Source organism: Solea solea, chromosome 15, assembly GCF_958295425.1.
Source record: "Solea solea chromosome 15, fSolSol10.1, whole genome shotgun sequence".
Taxonomy (NCBI): Eukaryota; Metazoa; Chordata; class Actinopteri; order Pleuronectiformes; family Soleidae; genus Solea; species Solea solea.
The window spans coordinates 5,753,252-5,778,133 of NC_081148.1; the positions used below are offsets into that span (position 1 = coordinate 5,753,252).

Consider the following 24,882-nt stretch of genomic DNA (forward strand, 5'->3'; position numbering starts at 1 on the left):
ATCCAGTAACATATAAGTGAATGGAAAAAAAAAGCTTGTTTATCCACTTATTACGTCATCACATGTAAGTATTATTACACTGATACACACTGGTATAATAGAATAAAACTATAAATAAAAAATAATAAAAAATAGATTTTTGACGGTTTATATAAAAAGCATGAAAAGAGGAATAAATAGGGAAAAGTACAGAAGCAGTTGCCAAGGTATGGAGTAACTGTGGCAACTGTTGCCAAGGATACTCCACAAACTCCACTGGTGACTTTGTGAGATGCTCCAAAGCTTTGGTCTCCACGAAAGACGACATGTGGTAACAGCGGGCTGCCTCTGTGCACACACACACACACACACACACACAGTCTGAGTGACCAACTTCCTTCATCTTATTTGGTGAAGGATCAAATTTTGATTGGTGATAAAAAAACGTTTCACTCGTCATCTTGTAATTCTGTAAAGTACAGAAACACTGCAGCTCATTCTCATTGTCAGATGAGACGTTACGTTATGTCGAGGCTTGCACAGAGGAAGATGAAACATGCGATGTGAATAAAGGATCAGCTCAGTGACAGAACTGCAACAGAACTAGTTTGTACAGAAAAGAAGAGGAATGTGTCGCAGTGAGCGGTGCCTACTTTTAACATGGCTCTGGTCCTGATACTATGGAGCTGGTGATTATTTGTGGTCACACATTATTTATTTTTTCATCAAATGTCACCAGATGGGGCTCCAAAAGATGCAAAACTGTGAACATCATTATTCTGACAGTGATGGAACTGTGCATCCCATAAACCAGGAGTGTCAAACTCAAATGACCTGGAGGCCAATGAGCGTCTGGTCTGGTCAAGAGAAAAAAAAAAAGAAAGTGGGGAAAACAAACTGTTCAGTAGCAGGTGGAAAATATGAGGTTGAAATTATAAGACAATATTCCATCATGATATCACAATAAAGACATTATTATTATTAAAAACACATTTATTATGCAAAATAAACCTAATTATATCAAAAAACAAAGAAAAAGGATGTGTGTAATACATTTAATAATGCGATCACAACAACTAATGTCTTATTATCAGTAATAATATTGTTTTTTAGTATTATACTCTGTCTATATTCTCTCACCTCACTGCACTGGCAGCTGTGCCTTGGCCACACACGCTGTGTTTAAAAGAAGAGGAGGTTGCGGGCTCCATGTTTTCATTATAACATGACATTAAGTGGTGGGCCACATGTAATCAATTTGGGGGGCCAGATGTGGCCCTCAAGCCGCCAGTTTGACAACCAGAACCCCAACTTTTCTTCTTGTTCTTAATATAGTGACAAACAAATGAGCTGTGGGAGATTTTTGCAGAATGCTCTTCATCCTTTAACGCGTGATTTGTCTTGTTTTGATTTATACTGTGAATTGGGCCGTGATGGTTTGTTTAAAGAGAGGGTCCCCATATGAGACAGTGTGGGAAACACTGCACTCGAGCATGTAAGATGTAAGATGACAGGATTTTTCTCAGAAATGTCAGTGTTACACCTGAGGATTGTGGGTAGTGTAGTAGTTCCCCCTAACATGGTGAATAAAACACGTTTTACTGTACTCTCACTCTCTTTTAGCTTGTGGTGAGTCGACCATAGATGCAAACACTGTTATGGCGAGCTCATGTCAAAAATGACATCTATGAGAGTGTGTGTGTATATCAGTGGCAGAGTTACAATGTGCTTTTCTTACTCTTCGATGCCTCAAAGGAGTTGAACTTGGTTGGTTGAACGTAGTTTACCAGAGTTGACATTTCCTCTGTAGCCACAGCCTCACGCTCTGCTGAGCCCTGAAACACATGATGACGGGGGGGGAGTGACATGTCATGGATGCTTCATGACATAAAATTGTGCTGTGGGTGGATATTAAAAAAATAAAAGAAAACTGCAGTAACAGCATGTTCAAACAACACGTTGTTTTTAAAAAAAAGAAAATTGGAATATCAACACACATGGCGTACACATGTTTTACACAAATACACTCAAACCTATCTATGATATTCATTTTTCTATCATTTCACAGACTTCAGCTGTGATAACTCACAATATCATACTTTCATTTCGCATTTTCTTGTAAAATGACTTGCAAAGGAGTGACTTTTACAGGAAAGTCCTGTGAAGTGCCTTCCATACGAATGATTTTGCTGCTCTTACAGTTTTAAATCCTGCTAAATCACAGTAATATACTGCATGACGTCACTATGATGTTAAAGTCAATTTACCATACAATAATACAATAACATACTGTGAAAGTACAGTCCAATATTTTACAGTCTCAGCCTCCATAAAACACACTCACACACTGTATTTGTTTGTGAGCAAAAACTCCACCACAGCTTGTATGTGTAAAGCAGTGGTGTCTTGTAAAGACAAGAAAAACAAACAAACAAACAAAACAATAACGGTACACGTAAATAATCAACAACAGCGGGGACTGAACAGCATCGCACTGCGGAGACGACGGCAAAAATAAAGCACACACACACAGAAGCGAGACGTGTCAGAGGTAAACAACCTGAGAGGAAACAACAATAATGATGGCATGGAGGATAAACAACAAAACAACAAAAATGTGCAACACTGGAAATAAACATTACAAGATGGTCGACAGCGGTGAGAGTGACCCACCCTCAGCTGCGTGCGATGTCACCACTGACCTTTTTACCATCATCATCTTCATCATCATCATCTTCCTCACTCTCAGCCTCCATCTCTGTTAAAATTAAAGTTAAACAAGTCTTCATCGTCCTCGACTCTTCATCACGCAGCTCTGTACTTTCCACTAAATATCAAAGAACTCTACACACACACACACACACACAACACATAGTGCTTACATTGTTACTGGCCACTAAATCTGCAGAAAGTCAGTCAATTTGAATGTAAAGTAATATATTATCAATAAATACCTTGGTATTGTTTCATTTGCATAATTTGTCGGAGAAATTTATGAAACTTTCTGTCGGAGACATTTTTGGATTAGCCACTACGTTACATTGTCTCCTTTGTTTGTCTGTGCTGTTATTGTTTTTTGTTTTTTCTGTCTCTCTTTAATTAGCATTTAAAAAATATGCACTGTTATATCCATATCCATAATATCTGCATTTGCCCCCCAAAAAAGTCTGAATAACACACTAACTGATGCCCATGGTTTTGTAAACAAGCCACTGCTTTAACTTCCATGTGGGTGACTATACAGCTCACACTGTGTGTGTGTGTGCATGTGTGTGTAAGGCCAGGCTCTCTAGTCCCAGACCCATCACACATCAGGTGTGTCAATAAAGATGGCTGATTTCCCCCTTGCACTGCTGTTTAATTGCTGTTCTGAGCCACCAACCTCTTCTGGGAATGTCCCCCTCATTATTACTGAGACCCAAGTCCCTGATGAGCAAAGTCAAGTGTGAGAAAGATGTGTTGATCCAGCCAAAGCCGTGGCTGAATTTATCAATCCAGAAAACACCTGATAATCATCTTTTGATTTTGTGATTTTCAACTAGAAACTCTGTCTCTCTTTGGTGAAAAGAAATGATGTCATCAAATTTGCTGTGTCAAGCAATACTATCAGACGTGACCTAGATTTTGCTTCTGGATCTTTCAGTCTTGCAAGCGTCTCACTTTATCTGCGCAATGTTGCATTAACTTGCATTAAAATTGCCTGCACATAAAATAAATCACTTCCTGTGTGCGGCATGAGAGTGTCACCGGGTGACACGAGATGTGCTTGACTGAGAAACACAGAGGGAGAGGAGAGAGAGAAGAGAGAGCGAGAGAGAGAGAGAGTGAGAGAGACGTGTGGAGCTGTCAGACTTAATCAGCATCGTGTGAACTCATCTGATAATGTAACGGACATTTGTTTACATTTCAAAGTTACGCACAACAGTTCTACATTTTTGTAACTTTGTATACGTGCAATAGACTTTCTGCTGCTATACCTGAAACTACATCTATTTTTTCCATGATTTTCTTTTTTGGTCATTGCAAATTAAACCAAATCAAGAATAATAACACCAATAATAATGAATAAATAAAACACTCTATATAGAGTTCTGTGAAAAAGTCTCAGGCCATGATTAGATGTGTTGTTTTAGCAATGCTATAATTATGTCTCAACCAAACACATCCAGAAACATGTGTGCAGTTTTAAAATAAGACCTTTTTTTTTGTGTACTTATTGTGTATTTATTACCACTTTATCCTCCACATGAGGGTCACGGGAGGAGCTGTGCAAATCTCAACTGACATCGTGCGACAGGTGGTGTCACACCAGTCCATCACAGGGACACATATAGAGACAAACAACCGTTCACACCTACAGTCAATTTAAGGGGTCCAATTGACCTAATCCCCATATTGCATGTTTTTGGACCGTAGGAGGGAGCCGGAGAACCCGCAGAAAATCCACACACACACACAGAGAAACATGCAAACTTCATGCAGAAAGGGCCTTTGTTCTGACCGGGGCTTGAACCCAGGTCTTCTTACTGCTAAAGTATGTTTTTTTGGAAGTACTGCACTTTGCTACATTTTAAAACACATCCGTTACTAAGTAAAAGGTTTTTAGAAAATTAAAAAGGACAGTAAAAACAATTCATGTGAGATTTGTACTTTTTGCACGACACAAGAAAGAACCCCGACCTCGTTCAAAAAGCAACTAAGTAACTTTGACTCTTAAGTAAAATGTCATCACAATAGTGGTACGGTACTTTTACTGGAGTCGAATATTTCCACATCTGCGTTATAAACACATGTTGTATGAGTATTTAGTGCCTGCAATTAAAGACTGAATAATGTTTAGCGTTAATGTTTTCAGTCATACGAAGCTTTCCTCGCCTCAGAAGCGACTGAATTATTAATTGCGTACATTTCACATGGATTTCCAGGCTGACAGTAAAAAAAAAAAAAAAAAGTCCTTCTGTCTTTGCGTCTTACCTCCCGTGTTGTTGCTAGGAGACACTGGCTCGTTGCTCTGACTGGCAGCTTGGTCCGTCAGTCTCCTGGTGTCGTTGCTACTGGGGGGTTTGTGCGACTTCTTGTTCTTGATGAGGATTTTGCCCATCAGCTCCTGAGGACTGGGCAGAGGGACGCTTGACTCCAGCTACACACACACACACACACACACAGTTGGCATGACACAACAGCAGTTATAAAATATACGTCTATTGTGTGTGTGTGTGTGTGAGATCTTACAGGGTATTTGTCCAGGGGGTCAATCAACAGCGCCTCTCCAAAAATAGATTGACAATACTCAGCCATTTTGGCCTGCTGCTTCAAGCTGACAGATGATGCAACAGAGAGATACACAGCGCGTAAAACATCTGAAAACATTCAACGTTCAGGACCAATTTACACACGAGTAACGGCAGAGATTCTCACGAGTCCACGTGGTTTTCAAAGGAGAGTATGACGGGAAACGGTGACGTCTTGAAGGCACATTCTGCGATGGCTTCAATCACTTCCTGGAGACAAAATATCGACAAGACTAAGAAAACTAGCGGGCAAATACAAGCAAATCAAACTGTGACAGATAACATTTTTACCTTTTTACTGACTGTTTCACTGGCTATATTTAAATGTTATCTAAAGTTGCTGAGAGGTGGTTGTGTACTTGCTGTCCCGAGCACAGAAATCCTTGGCCCTAGACTTTAAGTTATAAAGTGCACATGTGCAGTTCCCTCCTCTGCGTCTCAAACTTTTATGTTTCAAGTCACATGAGACACAAAAGTGTTAGAGAGAGAGCTGAAGAGGACGAGGAGAGGAAGAGAGAAAGAGCAGAAGGAAGATGGAACGAAGCAACTAACCCCTTGATCACCTCATTAGTGTGTGGAGAACATAAGAACTCTAGATATCTTTAGATATACAGCTTCACAAATGTATTCGACCGCCACCCAAAGCCACAGCTGCCCTGGATTAACATCATTGGTATTTTACAGCAAGATGTAGAAGCTTTTTAACCAAAATTATATTTTTTAATGCTAAAATATAATTTGAGTTTTCAATTAAAAAAAAAATCATATACAAGAAATTATAAAGCACATGATTATTTCTTGATTAGGTCCAGTGAGCCGTCTCAAATTTAGGTATATTATAATATTTTCATATTATTATTTTTCCAAAAAATACATTAGATAAAGTAAAACCACACTTCACGTTGAATACCAAAGTGCAAATTAATACTAGGCCACTTTTATGATTGTATTTCACTCTAAGGTTAAAAAAAACCAAAAGTGACACTGGTTTAGTGTGAATAAGACGACTTTAATTAATGCAATTTATAATCTTACATTTGTATCAATAATAGTCAAGCACAGGCTGCTCCAAGTTGGTGGGAGGGGGGGCTCAGGACTCCATAAAGGCTTAGGCCGGCCCTGGGTTTTTGCTGCTTACATTATCATACTACAAACTGCATCAGGACAGACGAGTCGCTAAATAACTCAGGAATTATTAAATAAGCCATGCATACAATGGAATTTTCATTCATTTATCAACCACATATCTCTTGAAAATGCCTGGTTTACCTATTCAAAATAATATTAGGTGTTATGGTCTGTAACGTTTCTGTAACTGACAGAAATATTTTATTATGCACAAATTTGCTCTTGTCGTGATTTGTATTTGTACTCGAGTCAGATCATTTGACACCTTTAAAAAGGAGGCATGACATAAAGTCATATATGATTGGAAATCAAAAGTCTAAAAGTGTTTTAAATGATGGTTTGACAAAATGGGCTCGAACGGATAATTGAGTTTTTAACAAGAGTCATTTTAATGTGGAAGATGCACTTTTTGCTGTGGAAACGTTATTATTTTCGTCTTCTCATGTGTTGTTGAGTCAAAGTTACGATTAAGTTTATCGCAATTTTTTAGTAGTGATATAAAGTAGAAATAATTGTGCAGAAGTCACAAAAATAGAGCGTTTTCTTCATAAAAACGAGCCAAGTGAATTTTGAGTACTTTTTGCTCAGGTGTTCTGCAGCCAAAATGCTCTGTGTTCTAAGCGTTAAACAGAGTATTATAATTTCAGTAAAATTTTACGTACTGCACCACTAACCCTAACCCTGAAAATCAGGGTGGACTTCTACTCAGAGCTATCATATATCATATATTATCACAATGTTGTAGACTTTACTCTACAATATAATCGAGATAATAAGAGATTTTGATGTTGTAATTACACAGTATATTGGTCAGGTATGCACTCCTTACCTTGAACGGGATTTCAGACGTCATGGTGAAGCCGTGAGTGATGACAGGTTCCTCCTCGGCCGTTCGCCCTTTCCACACGTCTAATTCCACACAGCGACATCCTGCCAGGAGAACCTGTCTGTACATCTCCACTGAGGAGCTGCCGGCCAGCTGACCCGCTGGAACACACACAGACCACCAAAGACCATCAAAGCAGGAGAATATTTACATGTAAACAACTTGTTTTTGCTGAATAAAGTTTACAATTACTACGACGTAGTATTAGGGCGCCATGTAAAAAAAATTAATAAAACAGCATGAATTCTGAGATTAAAAGTCAGAATTCATTCAAAAAAGTCAGAATTCTGACTTTAATCTCAAGCAATCTCAGCAACACAGTTTTCACACCAGTGAGAAAAGAAAATCTCAATTATGCAAACTCATATTAACAATTTAAGACACTCTGTATTACTTTTATGTGCCTTTTTATGTATTCTGAATTTGTCACATTTTATAATCCTGTTTTATCTTTCTAATTTTTTTGTCCCTTGTATCTTTAATTTCTCTGTTTATAAGCTTTGCGCATTAGAATCTACTCTAAGCACTATGACACTTGGAAAAATAATCTGCCCCAACAAATAAATAATAAATAAAGATAGACTTTTTGATGATACTGCTGAGTGCGTACTTCACCCATGCCTCATTCACAAAATAAAAACCGTATCAATTAGTTTTGGTTTTGTGTGTCGTGATGAAAGTGAAAATCTAATATGAGCTCCTTTCAACAATTAAACTGATTAAATAATCAGCCGAGTCCGTCCCATACTCATCCAAGACAACCGCTCACAGACTGGAAAGCCTTGAGGAGGTTATTTTTTAAAAAGAAAGTCTTACCTGTCAGGTATGTGTTGTGTGACGAGTTGATGAAGTAGTGAGACAGAGGGAAGCTCATGTCCTCAGACTGATCCAGTTTGTCTGGAGGAATGACTCCGTTCTCGTCACTGGACAGATAAGTGGAGAACGCCTGGGGAGAAATCACACCTACACACACACACACACACACACACACGAAAGAGTGTAAAACACGTCTTTGTACGATTCATTAACACACAGGAAAAGTTTGTAACGTAACTGATTACTTTACCATGGAATGACATTTTAAAGAACCCTGTAAACATCAATTTGCAGGATTTGCTGTAAAATTAATAATTAATAAATGATATTGTGGGAAAAACAAAGCAAACGTATTGCTACGTTAAAATGACAAGTGATTTGAAAAAGTGACAATGCAACGAAGAATACGTTCATTCAGTCATTTGAATATCAAAATATTCACTTTTACATCACTGTAAATTACCAGCACTATGGTTTAGATAAGAAACCTTGAAAATATGAGCAGGATGATTTTTTAAGAATTCCATTTTAATGGACATTTTTAGATTTCTTCCATTTTCTCCGACAGGATCCAACATAAAAGTGAAGACTTACTTAATTTAGCAAGTGTGTGAGTGTGTGTGGGCGAGTTAGGATCACATCCAAGATCTCTGGTGTTGTTAAATCTGAAAAATGTCTTTTTTGTTGTACTAAATCCAAGCCACATCCTGTACGTCCTTTTTTTTGGCTTAGGTTTCTGTGTGAAATGTGTAATATAATGTAAGTCTGTAAGTGATAGTGGGATGTCGCTCTTTTAGAGGCAGGTACATTATTAATTTGATCATTTTACTGGGAAAGATCTTTATTTTTTGAACAGAGCAGATGGAGAGTTTGAATATTCATCATTCTAGAATACTCATAAAATGCTACTTTATCTTTGGTAACGTGGTAGTTTGTGCTATCCCAAAAATTCCAACAGTTTCTAAAAGCTGAGAAGGTGCACGTCAATGCCAACATGTGGTTATTACGGTAATTTCACTCGCGCCGAGGAATCAGCGTCTTTGTCGCCAGAGAGGAGAGAGTTGGAAAAAACACTGTACATAGTTTTTGGACTTTGGGACAAAGACTTAAACAAATGCTATTTTTAATATGTTTTATACTTGTTCAAATTTGAAATTTAACATGCAAAATCTGGTGTGCGTACGACTACAGTGTTTTTAACTTTTAAACATTTTAAAAAGACTATTTTAATATGCAGTAAATTGTAAATAATAATAAGCCAGATATTGAAAGTTAATAAATGGGCAAAAGCGATTACTCACAAGACATTTTCTGGGCTTCATGATTAAAATAAGCGGAAAAAAAAAAAAAAAAACTCTAGCCAGACATTTTGAGGCCTTGGTGTTAAAGAGTTAAAAAAATAATGGGGAAAGTTTATTGAAGAAAAAGAATAATTTCTAAATTCTTTTAAAATGTATCCCTCTAAAATTTGTCACCAGTTGGGCGTGTATTAAAGTTGCCTTTGTGATGAATCAGACTGAATTGTGTTAACTGTTTGTGTTTTTATTGTTTTGCTCATGGTTATTGTTTCTATTGCTGTTAATTCAATAATGATAAAGAAGAAAGAAAGAAATAAAAGCTAAAAATGAACAGATGCACAGATGTTCACACACGTCTTTGTACCTTGCTTCAGCTGTGCCTGGTCGTGCTGGTACCGCTCCATCAGAGCGCGTGTCTGTGCAGGACGGAGAGGCGGGTAGAGGATCTCATTCAGCCGCGGGTCTCTCTGCTTGTTGTTGATGAACTCTGTCATCTGATCGACTGACAAAGCCCCATCATCCCCTCCTCTATGGAGCAGAGCAGGGTCAGAGCTGAGGTCAGTTACAGGACGTCTACAGATGTTATAGTGCATGACATCTGTTGTTATTGATGTTATTATTCCGCCTCTGTTTGGTTTCCATAAACAGAAACGATGAAATTATATTTGTTTGCTGTGTTCTTCAGATGAAAACAGGCTCTGTCAAGCAAAACTATCTGACCTGAGTGAGGGAGTGTTTGTGTGTATACAGCAGTAACACCTGGAAACAAGAGTGTATCTCATCAAACTGTTGAATGACCGGGATTTTTTTTTTCATGTCTTGAAATGGAATGACTTCATGTGCAGTGCAGGAACACAAGATCTCAGGAAAACCTTTACCGAGAGATAGAGGTCAACCAGTATGGGATGTTTTATGGCTGATGCCCATGCTGAGTTTTAGAAATCAGGGCAGACGATGGCCAATAATTCATGCTGTTTTTTCAGCCTATATATTAAGTCCAATTTTCTATTTTCCTTATAATCTTCAATTTATGCCAATAAGTTCTACTAAATGTTACAGAATGGACCTTTAATTTATCAATAGTGTGAGTGCACTTAACGTAATGGATTAATTTTTTTTCCTACATCTGGTAAAATATAACTATTGATACTAATACTGATACTAATGATAACAAATAACTTTAGTAACCAGTTGTTGAACAGCACTAAAGCCCCTTTTCCACCTATGGTCCCAGCTCGCCTCGACTCGCTTTGCTTCGGCACGGTTTAGGTTGGTTTTCCACTACAAAATGGTACCTACTCATCGTGGGTGGAGTCATCACAGCATGGCTGCATGAAACTGCCGTGACTCTGTTTTGCAATCGACACACGCACACACACACACACACACACTTGTGTGTGACTTATAAAGCAGTTGTTTTCAGTTTAACTGAATCATTAGAATCAGTTAATTAAAGCAAATATTGGTTCAGTACTTCCTCCATGACCGGAGCACAGACTCCGTCTGACACAGTCGGCTTGTGATGCCGGTCACGATCAGCAGTGCTGTCGATAAATACACCAGACTCCTCTGTCGAATATTGAGATTTTAGACATTTCCCTGGAGATTAACACATAAGGTTTTAGGATGGTTAAGTCTTTTTAACTGATCTACAGTTCGGCATTGTTCAGGTTGATTCTTGCATCGGACTTTTGCATATGTCTCTTCCTGTCACGGCACTCCAAAGTACATTTTTCCAAGGCTTTATAATAATAATATTCCATTTATGCCAATAAACCCTCCTAAATGTTACAGAACGGACCTTTAATGAATCAATAGCATGACTATGACTGTGCTTGAGACTTTGATGAACACTTCTGCATCATCAACAGCCTCCTCTTTAATCCTCCTCTGTGCACAAGTGGGACACGAGATGAATCATCTCACATTATTCCACCACATCAAAGGAAATGGCCCGCAGCAAATAACAACACGTGTAAAATAAAATGAAATAAACAAATCATTTTGTAGTGTCATCGGGGAGTTTAACAGAGAGCGTGTGACTGCAGGTGTGAAGCAGGTGAAGGCTTTTCTGGATACTCACTGGTGTTTAAAGATGCCGCAGAGTTCAGGACGAGGACACAGACTGTCCAGGAAAGTCCGGTAAACTTCAAGAGTGAAGTCCTCCAGTTTGATGCTGTCACCCTGTCAAACATACAGCACATGGACATTAACATAAAGACATTATTCCTTCTTTTTAACAACTGAAGCAGTCTGAAGAATCCTCCTCCTACTATAAATAATACATCAACCACTTCTTCATATCTTCTGTATTGAAAGGAATCTTTCATTTCTTTGCCTGTCATAAAATTTTAATTTAAGATTTTAGTGTTGACGCAGATAATTGAGCTCATCTCAGCGCCTGTGTGCAGCGGGGATTGTTCTGGATGAAAAGAAAACCACCAGATAAAAGGCTTGAGTGGAAAATATCAAAAAAGAAGTAGGAGGTTTAAAAAGATGTTCATTAACAGTTTGTGTGCTTAATAATATCGTTGTTCGGAGCTTTGTATAGTTTAGTTTGTACCCTGAAAAAAAACAAAACATCTGGTACTTTCTGTACAGAGCTGATGATGATGATGATGATGCAACCACAGTCATTTTTTTTTTTTACAACAGACTTATGTGTATCTAATGATGCACCTTTATTATAACATTGTTGTTGTGTAACATTGTTATTTTAGGGTATGTTTCCTATAGCTCAAGAAGTAAAGGGCAGATTTATTTAATGACATGTTCTGGGGGAGGTTGGTTACGGCCCACTGATGAAATTGTCTCATCATGAATTGTTAACTGCACATTATGTAAGACATATATTGTCATAAACGACTAATTGGATAAATGGATAATTCTGTAATATCCATTACCCACAATAATTATGAATAATTTTCTCCTAGACAGGGAAGCAATTGAGCCTCTGTCATGATTAGCCGATAACGGTCTCTCTTTCATAAACGCTGTCCGTGAATATTTAACGTGTATGTTACAGTCTCACTGTTGTGTCCTTGTATCCTGTGATAAGAGTGGACACACTTATATAAATATTATAAAGACAGATATTATAAACATATATGCTGTGCATAACAACACCAGGTTATTGGTGCAGCTAGTGTTGCGATAACTTCCTCTGTGTGGCAACCTACACTCTCTTTTAAAGTTGCAAAACAGGACAGTATATTGACATGCTGGGAAATTGAGCCACCTTGGTGGGGATGTCAGTCAGGGAAAAATAACGGTTTCACAGGTTTAAAGACTTTTTTTTTTCAATCAGATTAACTTTTAATAAACATTGAACATCTCAGGTAAAACCCTTGCAGAGAATGCCATCTTGGACCCCAGTTTAACAGCGTTGGAGTCATTGTGATGGTTAACTGGCTCGTTGTGAGACTGAGACTGAAACCAGCCTTACGCGCTGAGGGCCGTCGACCCAGACTTCGCAAGACCTTCTGAAGTCTCGCAAGAAACACAGATTGTTTCACAGCCATCGTGTTATTTTAGATGTTGAAAAAGAAACAGACAAAAACATTGTCGGAGGGAAGTGAGGAAGAGGAGACGACTCTCGGACTGAGCGAGGGGCCAAACATGAGTAAAAAGTGGATTTTTGGACGCCGACTGGCATGGACATGACTCCACGACATGCACATGGACCAGGAGAGAGGAGAATGGATGGACAATGGGTGGATGGATGTTTAAAGTGGTGTCATAAAAATATGTACTCCGAAACTGTAGGGGGAGCTCTGTGGAGAAAAAGGCAAAAAAGCGACCAGACTTACAAAGTTCCGCTTTGATTTGCGGATGAATACCCATGCAGAGCAGATAAACGAGTGTAGGTACTATGATGTGAATTGTTTACCCGTCCGTAGGGCAGTCTGCAGCTCTCCAAGGCATTCTCGACTCTCTTTCTGTCTGATGAGATCAGCCGAACAATGCTGCAACACACAATGACATCACACCATCATCAGCTCATCAGTCACCAACGCAAAAACCTACATATTTACATCTGAAAACATCTTTCCAGTTAATTAACCCGGCTGTCGTTCCCCCTGTGGCTCCACCACACTTCTGTTATTACAATTCCAAACCCTCACTTCTGTCATTTTCCTCAATCCCAGTTTAAACGTGAGTTTCTCCTCTCGGTCTGACTTTGCTCCCTGCATCTTTAAAATCCTGTCTGTCCTTCCAAGATTCATCGACTGACCTTAATTCCACTCCTGCTTTGCCTCTAAAATACAGCTTTCCATCATCACTGTGTTATCCATCTCATGCTCTGGCACTGGTTGATTACCAGGTCAGTGCTGAATTAAGCACCTTCATGAATCCTGTCCCTGTTTTCGCTTCCCCAAGTGCACATGGAATTGAATTTATTTTAGGAAGCGAGGGACAGGAAAGAGTAAAGTTTAAGTTTGTCTCTGCAGATTTCATTGGGCTATTTTCTCACATCCTCAGCCGTCTAATGTAACACGTGCCTCAAAGTTAACTCTGAGACAGAACCACTGATTGAAAACTAGACAGAGGGAAATGATCAGTGACTCACTTCTTGACAGGAATTCTCCCCTCTGCATTTGGCTGGAGAGTTAATCTGACATATCTGAAACAAAGAGAAGAAACATGATGAAGGCTTCAATATAAAACTTACTAGTGGAAATATGTGAATAATTATGACTGTGGACATGAATTCTTCTTTTCAATCTGCTCTGACAGATAGGAAACTCTTCTGTCAGGTAGAACCACTTCTTTGGTATCCATGTTTAACAACACAAATTAATCTCTTTTCGAGACATGTGAAGTAATATTTCAAGAAATATGTAGACAACGCTCCTTTTAACCCTTAGAACACAGAGCTTTTTTTCCATGACTATGTTTAAACGTACATTATATACAGAGGCTATAAGAATGTGTCTTATATCCTATACTATATAAAAACACCTGAGCAGAAAGTACTCAAAATGCTTCAAATCGGACTGAATTTTATGAACAAAAACTGCTGAAAAATTGTATTTTTTGTGACTTCTGCACAGTTATTGCTATTTTAAATATTATACTAAAAATGCGGTATAAAATGAATCACAACTTGATTCAAACAAGAAGAAAAAATCTAAAGCCTGAATATGTGACCTATAAACACACACCCCCAGGATGTCCATATAAGGAGTTGTGTATTATTCCCACGGCAAATTAGCATCGGTGCACCTGCGGCACAGATCCGCGCCGCGTGAGCACCGAGGGTTAATCTCATGTTACATTATGATGAAGGTCACAGACGTTAAAGTGAATTGTTTCTGCTCACAAATCTGAAAATCATCTGCAGAATTTGGACTGAGCCTCATTCAGAGCAGATTTCAACGCTCTTTTACCTCTCAGCAGTGCTCTGTACGATCTCTGTGATTATTATTATTTATTTTTATTTCATAGACCCCTAATGGACATAGAGTACAGCAGTGTTCTGGGACACTTTACCTGATGTAAACCCAGCGCAACTGCAGTGCAGGTTTCTTTAAAGGTGCAGTATGTAGAATAGGGGTGACATTATTTTCATTGAGCAGAAATGAAAGATAAAAATATGAATTTTCGTATGAATTGTTGTTTTTCATTACCCCACAATGAGCCTTTATATTTATACGAGGAGTCAGGTCAGCTCTGTGGAGGCTACTGGACCATTTTGGACCATCATGTTTGTACAATAGCCCACAATGGACTCTTCTGTGGAGTTTTGATGCTAACTATAGACTATATAGTTGTAGAATGTAACTTCACCAATAAAAGATTATACATTTTATACTCAATGTATTTAACATAATGTATTGATTCTGAAACATGATTAAAATTTATGGTTTATGGTTGAGGTTAGTGCTAAGACTTTGTTCAGGCTGTTCAAACGAAGGGAAGACAATGCAGTGTGTGATTGTGTTGCACCACATGTTGGATACTCACACTTTCAGCAGACTGCGGTCTCTGTTAAGATTGTGGCTCAGCAGATTGGAAGACAGTGAAAACAATTCCTCACACCACACCTAAAGAAAACACGTCATCATCATCATCATCATCAGCAGCAGCAACGACATCATCATCTCCGTGCTGAGTCGACTTGAGTACCTTGGCCTCGTCCTCCTGCGCGGCGATGAAGTTGAGCTGGTTGACGTTTACGTGATCCGAGGCCGTAACCACGGTTACCATGCGGTTCTCAAGGCGACCAACCAGGTTTCCCACATCAAGCAGCTCCCGCAGTTTGGCCTCCTATTGGACAACATCAAGCTGTCAGCTGAGACAAAGTCACACTGGAGGCCAACTGAGAGGAGAAGGATGAGGTGAGGGGAGACTGAGGTGTGTGTGCAAGAAAAATATGTCCCACGGATAATTGACGTTCACGTAGAATGCCATTACTCTCGGACTTTTAACTTGATAATTATCGACAGCTTGCAGGTTTTTGGCAAAGACGGTAGAATAGATTGGTCAGTTCAGTTTGTGTGTGGCATTTTGTGTGGAAAAGTGCTGATCCTGTGCAAAGTGTCACTGCACATGATCTTTCACAAATAATAACGATAACAACAGACCCCTGACCAAATAAATGTAAGCAATATTTTGCAGCCTCCTGCTACATCTGTCAAACTTTCTTTCTAGTACAAAGATGGGGGGAGAACAAAGGGAAGAGATAACTGGAGAGATGTGAAGCAGCCATTTTAATCCGGATTTAATAATCCCCAGTCAGGATTGTGTAGTATTACCAATGAAAACATGCAATTCATGAAAACCCTTGAAAACAATGACATAAGCAGCCTGAAAGCATGAAATAACACACACAGTAGTAAAGAAATTAAAATCAATTGACTTGTTTGAGTAAATAAATTCACTTTATAGGAAAATGACTCGCTACAAGAGATACTAAGAGCATCTGTTGTACTGGAAGTTGCTGCTGTTCAGAGGGAAGTCACTCTGTGGTGACTGAGGTGGTTGTTGATAAGCAGTGTCATGCTGGGTCAGGGTCAGGCCATGGTGGAGACTACAGACACAGAGGAGTGAATGGATGCAGGGAGGTGACAGTACCTTGGGTGTTTTGGTGCTTCTCCCCGTTCTGACATCTTTTATGAGGGTCAGGTCCAACAACTCTGTGTCCTGAACAAATACACAAACAATACAACTGTGTGGACTTAATAGTCAAAGAAAGTAATAACACTTTGTTCTAATGCTGCTCTTGTATAGATATAGTTGCGTATAGCGCAAGAAAATGCAACAAAATGATCAAACAATGAAAACTTTTTTGCATCAATGACTGTAGGTTGAAACTATATATATATAATATATAAATAATAATGTTAACAGAGAATTGCAGAGCTGTCAAAACATTAAACAGTTCAAGATTTTCACAAAATATATGAAATATTTCTGGCAGTTGCTATATACAGTAGATGAATTTGTCAATAAGAATGCATTTATGTTACAAATATGATATACTTCTATGGTGCGGAGAATTTATGTATGTATGGATGTAATTTGCTAAAGCTCTAGTCTGCAACTTCTTTCACTAAAACACTGTTGGCGTCTGTATTCTTATATAACCTTTGAACTCTAGGTCCATATTCCAACTTCCATTATCTCACTAGCACTTGTGTTTCAAAGACCTGGGGTTAACCTTCTCTCCCTCAGTTGTGATCAAATGCATCAGTTTATCGAGACAATGGTTTGAATGTAACAGACTTTTTTGGTTTTTGTTTGTGCCCGAAAAAAAAAAGACACACTGCAGCTTTAATATGGGAGACGGGGGTGATGATGACTGAGAGACTTTTCCCCCAAACCATTCAGATTCAGACGTAGAATCTGATTTGTATATATGACTTGGTTAATTAAAGATATTGCATTTATATAACACACACAGTGCCAGCTGGTATTTGGCAGCCAAATGCTTCTTGCTGTTTGCTGCTCAGGATTTATGCCCACCTGGAGAGGAAGAGAGAAAGTGAGCAAAGCCACGTGTGTGTGTGTGTGTGTGTGTGTGTGCACGTGCGTGTGTGGTGTGTGTGTGTGTGTGTGCGTGTGCGTGTGCGTGTGCGTGGTGTGTGACACAATCAATAATCAAATGTTGTCTTTACTGCTTGCCTAACAATGCATATGCTGTTTTTATAAATACACATAAGCATTTATATATGTATATATGTATGTATATTTATATATGTGTATATCTATATATATATATACATACATATATATTTATATACATATATATAAATATACATATATATATTATATACTGTATATACATATATAAAGTATATAATCACGTTATATAGTAGTATATATAACGCAGACTTTCAATGAATGCCTTTTTTGATACATTGTCATATACTTAATGTAATGTTTTTATTGCTATGTTTTATAATTTTCATGTATTCTATCACCTCGTGTGAGCTTTTATGTTTTTTTTAATCTACTCTATTTTATTTAAATATTCCGTACAGCACTCTGGACCACTGTGGTTGTTTTTGCTTTACAAATAAAGTTGGATTGAACTGGATACACTGAAATATATATAGTACAGTAAAAAAAATATATGCTGTTATCTTTGTTAAATGCTCGTCAAATGTGTGACATTGCGTCACGTTGCGTGATAAGTGGGTGTAAATTAAAATAATATAGTGTACAGTTGATCTACAGTATGTTTGGAGGCAACTAAAGACGCAAGACTCAAGTGTGTGTGTGTGTGTGTGTGTGTATGTCAACCTTGCTTTGGTCAGTCCAGTAGAGGTAAAACCCGTGTGGATCCACACACAGAGTCACTGGTGTAACTGTGGACAGATCCTGAGGAAACAAAAAAAGTCCACATGTTTGACCACATTATTGCAGTAAAGAGAATCACAAACAAAAGGAATGTTGGAAATGATCTCCCCTGAGAGTAAATAAGGCCTTCATGGACCACTGTTGATTAATGAAACAGCTGATGTTTTGGCCACTTGGGGGGTAAATTGTGATCACACTGTACACTTTAAATTAAAATACTCAACAATTCACATTTAAATGTTTAAAATAGCTTTCAATGTGGAAAGTTTCGGATTTCTTTTTCTTCAATATTGTACAAAAATAGCAAATTTCAGCGACATATTGGTTTGAAATAAGTGACATGAATTTGCCTCAGAATGTTACTAGTGTCTTGAAACTGCTCTTTGACTCAGTTTAACTTTTTTCCAGAACAAAGGCTCTGAATTCTGCACGACTTATTTGATTTTGTGAAGAAAAGCAAACAATTTAAACCTCACTCACCATCCACACTCACACCTATGGTCAATTTCAAGTGTCCAATTTGCCTAAATCTCAAATCTGCATGTTTTTGGACTGTGGTAGGAAACCGGAGAACCCGGAGAAAACTCACGCACACACCGGTAAAATGTATCAATTAAATAAAATACAAAACAAAAAGATTCTTACTGATAGCGAAATGTGGTTGCAGCCGTGTAGTTTCCCTATGATGGAGTAACACTGCCTCGCAATAGGTTTCCTGTGTCTTCACAACTTGACACAGCATGAAGACAAATGAGTTCAATCTCAACTAAAAGACTTTAAAGGATCGAGATTATTACTTAAATGAAATAATGATGCAGGGTCACAAGATGACGGAGATGTGGAGGGTTAACTGTATTTCTCAGTTGGTGAACAGTATTTCTCAGTTGGTTAACTGTATTTCTCAGTTGGTTAACTGTATTTCTCAGTTGGTTAACAGTATTTCTCAGTTGGTTAACTGTATTGCTCAGTTGGTTAACTGTATTTCTCAGTTGGTTAACTGTATTTCTCAGTTGTTAACTGTATTGCTCAGTTGGTTAACTGTATTGCTCAGTTGGTTAACTGTATTTCTCAGTTGGTTAACTGTATATTGCTTAGTTGGTTAACTGTATTTCTCAGTTGGTTAACTGTATTGCTCAGTTGGTTAACAGTATTTCTCAGTTGGTTAACTGTATTTCTCAGTTGGTTAACAGTATTTCTCAGTTGGTTAACAGTATTTCTCAGTTGGTTGACTGTATTTCTCAGTTGGTTAACTGTATTTCTCAGTTGGTTAACTGTATTTCTCAGTTGGTTAACAGTATTGCTCAGTTGGTTAACTGTATTGCTCAGTTGGTTAACAGTATTTCTCAGTTGGTTAACTGTATTGCTCAGTTGGTTAACTGTATTTCTCAGTTGTTAACTGTATTGCTCAGTTGGTTAACTGTATTGCTCAGTTGGTTAACTGTATTTCTCAGTTGGTTAACTGTATATTGCTTAGTTGGTTAACTGTATTTCTCAGTTGGTTAACTGTATTGCTCAGTTGGTTAACACTATTTCTCAGTTGGTTAACTGTATTTCTCAGTTGGTTAACTGTATTGCTCAGTTGGTTAACAGTATTTCTCAGTTGGTAAACTGTATTTCTCAGTTGGTTAACTGTATTTCTCAGTTGGTTAACAGTATTTCTCAGTTGGTTAACTGTATTGCTCAGTTGGTTAACTGTATTTCTCAGTTGGTTAACAGTATTTCTCAGTTGGTTAACTGTATTTCTCAGTTGGTTAACTGTATTTCTCAGTTGGTTAACAGTATTGCTCAGTTGGTTAACTGTATTGCTCAGTTGGTTAACAGTATTTCTCAGTTGGTTAACAGTATTTCTCAGTTGGTTAACTGTATTGCTCAGTTGGTTAACTGTATTTCTCAGTTGGTTAACAGTATTTCTCAGTTGGTTAACTGTATTGCTCAGTTGGTTAACTGTATTTCTCAGTTGTTAACTGTATTGCTCAGTTGGTTAACTGTATTGCTCAGTTGGTTAACTGTATTTCTCAGTTGGTTAACTGTATATTGCTTAGTTGGTTAACTGTATTTCTCAGTTGGTTAACTGTATTGCTCAGTTGGTTAACAGTATTTCTCAGTTGGTTAACTGTATTTCTCAGTTGGTTAACTGTATTGCTCAGTTGGTTAACTGTATTTCTCAGTTGGTTAACAGTATTTCTCAGTTGGTTAACTGTATTGCTCAGTTGGTTAACTGTATTTCTCAGTTGGTTAACAGTATTTCTCAGTTGGTTGACTGTATTTCTCAGTTGGTTGACTGTATTTCTCAGTTGGTTAACAGTATTTCTCAGTTGGTTAACTGTATTGCTCAGTTGGTTAACAGTATTTCTCAGTTGGTTAACTGTATTTCTCAGTTGGTTAACAGTATTTCTCAGTTGGTTGACTGTATTTCTCAGTTGGTTAACTGTATTTCTCAGTTGGTTAACTGTATTTCTCAGTTGGTTAACTGTATTGCTCAGTTGGTTAACAGTATTTCTCAGTTGGTTAACTGTATTGCTCAGTTGGTTAACAGTATTTCTCAGTTGGTTAACTGTATTGCTCAGTTGGTTAACTGTATTGCTCACTCAGTTAACTGTATTGCTCACTTGGTTAACTGTATTGCTCACTCAGTTAACTGTATTGCTCACTTGGTTAACTGTATTTCTCAGTTGGTTAACTGTTTCTCAGTTGGTTAACTGTATTTCTCAGTTGGTTAACTTTATTTCTTAGTTGGTTAACTGTATTGCTCACTCGGTTAACTGTATTGCTCACTTGGTTAACTGTATTTCTTACTTGGTTAACTGTATTTCTCAGTTGGTTAACTGTATTTATCAGTTGGTTAACTTTATTTCTTAGTTGGTTAACTGTATTTCTTCGTTGGTTAACTGTATTGCTCACTCGGTTAACTGTATTGCTCAGTTGGTGATTCAGCTTTGAAGTTTCTCCAGTTTCCTTTGGGCTTATTTATAAATTAGAAACAGATCTTCAGTCTTTATAAAACAGGTACACACTAGGTGTTTCACACTGACAGGCCTCTTGTATGCTGTAGGAAAAACAGCCTGAAAAAAATGTGTATTTGTACAGATGTCAGCGCTTATGAAGGTCTGCACATTTCACTGCTTTATGTTTCAAAAGGTCGTAGATTTTACTGTCCGAGCCAATTTCATCGGAGAAGTGCAACTCATGGTGTGATGCGGAGAATATGCTGATTAGACGTACTGATTTTCAGTCAACATGCCCCGTCTCTCCACAGCTCTGCCTCTGATAATCGGAGGCAGAGTATGGGTAACATCATGTAATGTCAGCTTGATTAAAGCTCAGAACATGCCGAAGCATTTATGAAGTAATAAACATTTTTTTTACGAGTAATTGTTTGTTTTAGTATAGTTATTAGTGGCTCTGTGTGTCTGTTTGTGTTTCCACGCTTGCATTTGCTAATAGGACCAACAGAGGGCGACAGAGGCTTGTTGTGGGAATGGGGTGAAGTCTGCCATCTCTGATTGCTCTGATGCTGACTCCCAATACCTCTGGGTTATTCACTGTTTCATACCCATAACCCTAGAATAACTAATGCCTTTAGAGCAGGGGTCGGCAGGTGAGTTTTGGTCTAGGTCCATTTTTTTTTTTTTGTTTTGGGTTTTTACGTTGTCCACAACTTGTTACGAAGACTCAAATATGTTTGAGATGCGGAGAATCAAATGTCAAAAAATGCTATTAATTAACTATATTGTCCCTTTGTGTACAGTGCATCATTTAAATGTTAGCAATTACTGCTTCTTAACATAATAAGAGTTATTTTACAGACATTTACCCTCCGAAATTGGCAATCCATTACAACAGCTGTGTTTAATTTTTCAAACTAAACGTTTGTCAGTTAAATGTCAATGCAAGCAACATAATCTCTTAGAACCAGTTTATATCTTTTTCAGAATAAAGGCTCTGAATTCTGGATGAAATTGTGTTTTTTGTGAAGTTAAGCAAAGCCATTTTAAATGATCTGCCGGACCAAATACTGATGCTGGTGGACCAGTTTTGGACGACGGGCCACCAGTTGCTGACCACAGCAGAAAATCCATACATTACAGGTGAGAAATTACACCTGTTACATCTGAGACATGTTTATGTCCCTTATGTCCCTTATTAATAATAGGATTTTTTTTTGATTGAACTGAATATGCAATTTGTGGCATACATCAAAAGTGTACCAACTTATCAACACATGACCACAACACCACCAATCGCAACTCCACATTCAGAAGAATGAAAGGATGGTTTAACTGGATCCCTGGTTGTCACTTGTTGGCACGGCAACCAATTCTGTATTCCATAGCTGTGCTGTGCTCTACATGTTGTAGAAATGCATAAAACAAACACACATGATCTTAATCAGCGGTATCCTGGATGGGCTTTGTCTCTAAGTATGATTCATGATATTATATGGCTCAATGCATTGACTCACACACACACACACACACACAACCAAAGAAATGTCCACTCTGTTTAGTGTGGTGGTAACCATGCCAGTTACCATGGTAACCGGACAGCACGTTTTTCTCATTGTCAGGGCTCTGTACTTCAGCATACCAACACACACACACATACACTGTACAGGCACGCGCACGCACACACACACACACACACACACACACAACTCCGCACATACCTGTACATTTCAAATGTGACACATGAGTGAAAACACACACAGTACTGTAAATACAGGTGAATGCATTACATACCAACAGGTGGCAATATAAAGATTTAGTACACACACATGCACGCGCACACACACACACACACACACACACACACACTGTGCTCTGTGCTGCTGGCGTCTGATCCACAGGTACTTCCTGCCAAAGCTCAATCAACAGATGAATAGTAAACACATCTGACAACATAGCACATTTCCCTCCTCCTCATCTCTCACAGCGATTCAGTCCAGCTGGACTTCATTCAGACGATTGGGATGATAATCGTTTTCTCTTCTTGTCAAAAAAAAATAAAATATGGTGCAACGCAAAGCAATGAGCACAAACAACAAGAAGAATAAATTGAATGAAATAATGCTAAATAAATAATACATTGTTTTGTTTTTTTCTGACAATGAAGTGACATGAAGTGTCCTTACCTCATCCCATTTAATGAAGTTACTTCCGTTCCTCAGTGTTTGGGAGACAGAGGGAGGCTGGAGTTTCAATGCATGGACCCCTGGCTGGGCACTCGCCATGGCTTCACTCACACACACACACACACTCACTCACACACACACACAAAAACTACACACTCTCTCACATGCACAAACTGGAGACGCTCAGGCTCAGACACTTGGATGCTGCAACTCTGTCATGTCCGAGTCCGAACTCCACAGAAGTCAGACACAGATGCTCAGCTGCTGCTGCTGCACCATTCGTTCTCTTTCTTTCTCTCAATGCTTATCAATTTCACTCCTTCTTCTCTCCTCTTTCTCTCTGTCTATGTCTTCCTCCAGTCTTTCCTTATCCCTCCCACTTCTCTTCCTCCTCCCTCCCTCTGCTCATCTCCCCCTCACTCCTCAGTTGGTGCTGCATCTCACAGAGAGACAGACTGAAGCAGATGCCTTCGTGGGAGACAGGATATGTATGTGTGTGTGTGTGTGTGTGTGTGTGTGTGTGCGCGCGTGTGCACTGCCTCTACAAATTGACTCATCTGTGACATGCGCACAATGGCAGCTTCCCACAGATGGGGGAGGGATGAGAGAGAGAGAGAGAGAGAGAGAGAGAGAGAGATGGTGCATCTGGAAGAAGACAGAGAGGAAGAAAGAAGAGAGTGGGTGAGATAGAGAGGATGGAGGGGAAGAGGGAGAGAGAGCGAGAGAAAGGAAAAAAAAAAAGTGAGTGTGGGAGTAAAAGGAAAGGGAGTGGGCAATTTAGTGAAGGATAAATCAAGCCAAACCAGGATTGTGGTCAAATTAGCCACTGATGCACAAACATTACATTGCCATAAGTAAGTAGACGCCAAACATGACATGACTTGTTCTGTCTTAATAGACAGTCATCTGTTGCTAATCAGTTTAAAAGGAAGTTGCACATTTTCCATTGAATTTTGGAAGCTTATGGAGGGCTAATAGAGAACTTTCTTCTTAAAATTGAATCAATAAAATCCATCAAATAGATGCAGGGACACATTCTTCCCTGTGAATACACTTGTTGCTTCCTTGCTGCTGTGTTGTGCATGTGATGTGTTTTATCATGTAACTATTGTAACTATTGTATGTGCACAGACATTTGTGAAGCATGTGTTTCAGACTGGCATAAGTGATTAAAACAGAGGGAGCGTCTATAGACAGAGGACGGGTGGGAACATGAATAATCATATACTGGAACAATAACACAAATGCAGTCAAGGACAGACATACAGGATGAACCCAACAGTGTCTGTCTTGTCCTGTACGTGAGGAGCCTGCAGTGAGTATGAGAACACAGCGGAGTTATGCAGAGGCTCATGATGCAGACGAGGACATTAAAGGACACGACCCCGCGGATGTCTGTCAAATCTGCCTCTGCGTGTTGTGTCTCACAATGTTCTCTAATCGCGGCAAAGCACGTTCAGTCATAGTTCAGAGCAGCAACAAAATAATATCTATAAATGTATGAACATCACAGATTCTGAACATTTGTGACATGGTTTTCTCTTTGCA

The 24,882-nt window shown here is 38.6% G+C and overlaps 1 protein-coding gene across 2 annotated transcripts in view; it reads right to left on the bottom strand.

Annotated features, from left to right (window-relative positions):
- LOC131473980 (1-phosphatidylinositol 4,5-bisphosphate phosphodiesterase beta-1-like) overlaps positions 1 to 23,796 on the bottom strand; it is a 36,627-nt gene extending 12,831 nt beyond the window's left edge. Inside the window, exons 1-17 of one of the 2 annotated variants that reach the window (XM_058651655.1) lie at positions 23,335 to 23,796; positions 18,147 to 18,224; positions 16,476 to 16,544; positions 15,528 to 15,668; positions 15,366 to 15,445; positions 13,969 to 14,022; positions 13,288 to 13,363; positions 11,482 to 11,582; positions 9,763 to 9,926; positions 8,101 to 8,247; positions 7,228 to 7,385; positions 5,398 to 5,480; positions 5,212 to 5,296; positions 4,954 to 5,119; positions 2,682 to 2,737; positions 1,718 to 1,814; positions 243 to 327 (exon numbers count right to left, since the gene is read on the bottom strand). In XM_058651655.1, coding sequence (XP_058507638.1) covers positions 243 to 327; positions 1,718 to 1,814; positions 2,682 to 2,737; positions 4,954 to 5,119; positions 5,212 to 5,296; positions 5,398 to 5,480; positions 7,228 to 7,385; positions 8,101 to 8,247; positions 9,763 to 9,926; positions 11,482 to 11,582; positions 13,288 to 13,363; positions 13,969 to 14,022; positions 15,366 to 15,445; positions 15,528 to 15,668; positions 16,476 to 16,544; positions 18,147 to 18,224; positions 23,335 to 23,433 — 1,739 coding nt within the window. In that variant the 5' untranslated portion in view covers positions 23,434 to 23,796. The remainder of the gene's footprint in view (positions 1 to 242; positions 328 to 1,717; positions 1,815 to 2,681; positions 2,738 to 4,953; positions 5,120 to 5,211; positions 5,297 to 5,397; positions 5,481 to 7,227; positions 7,386 to 8,100; positions 8,248 to 9,762; positions 9,927 to 11,481; positions 11,583 to 13,287; positions 13,364 to 13,968; positions 14,023 to 15,365; positions 15,446 to 15,527; positions 15,669 to 16,475; positions 16,545 to 18,146; positions 18,225 to 23,334) is intronic. The other variant, XM_058651656.1, reaches the window with a different exon arrangement.
- Positions 23,797 to 24,882: the final 1,086 nt, after the last annotated feature.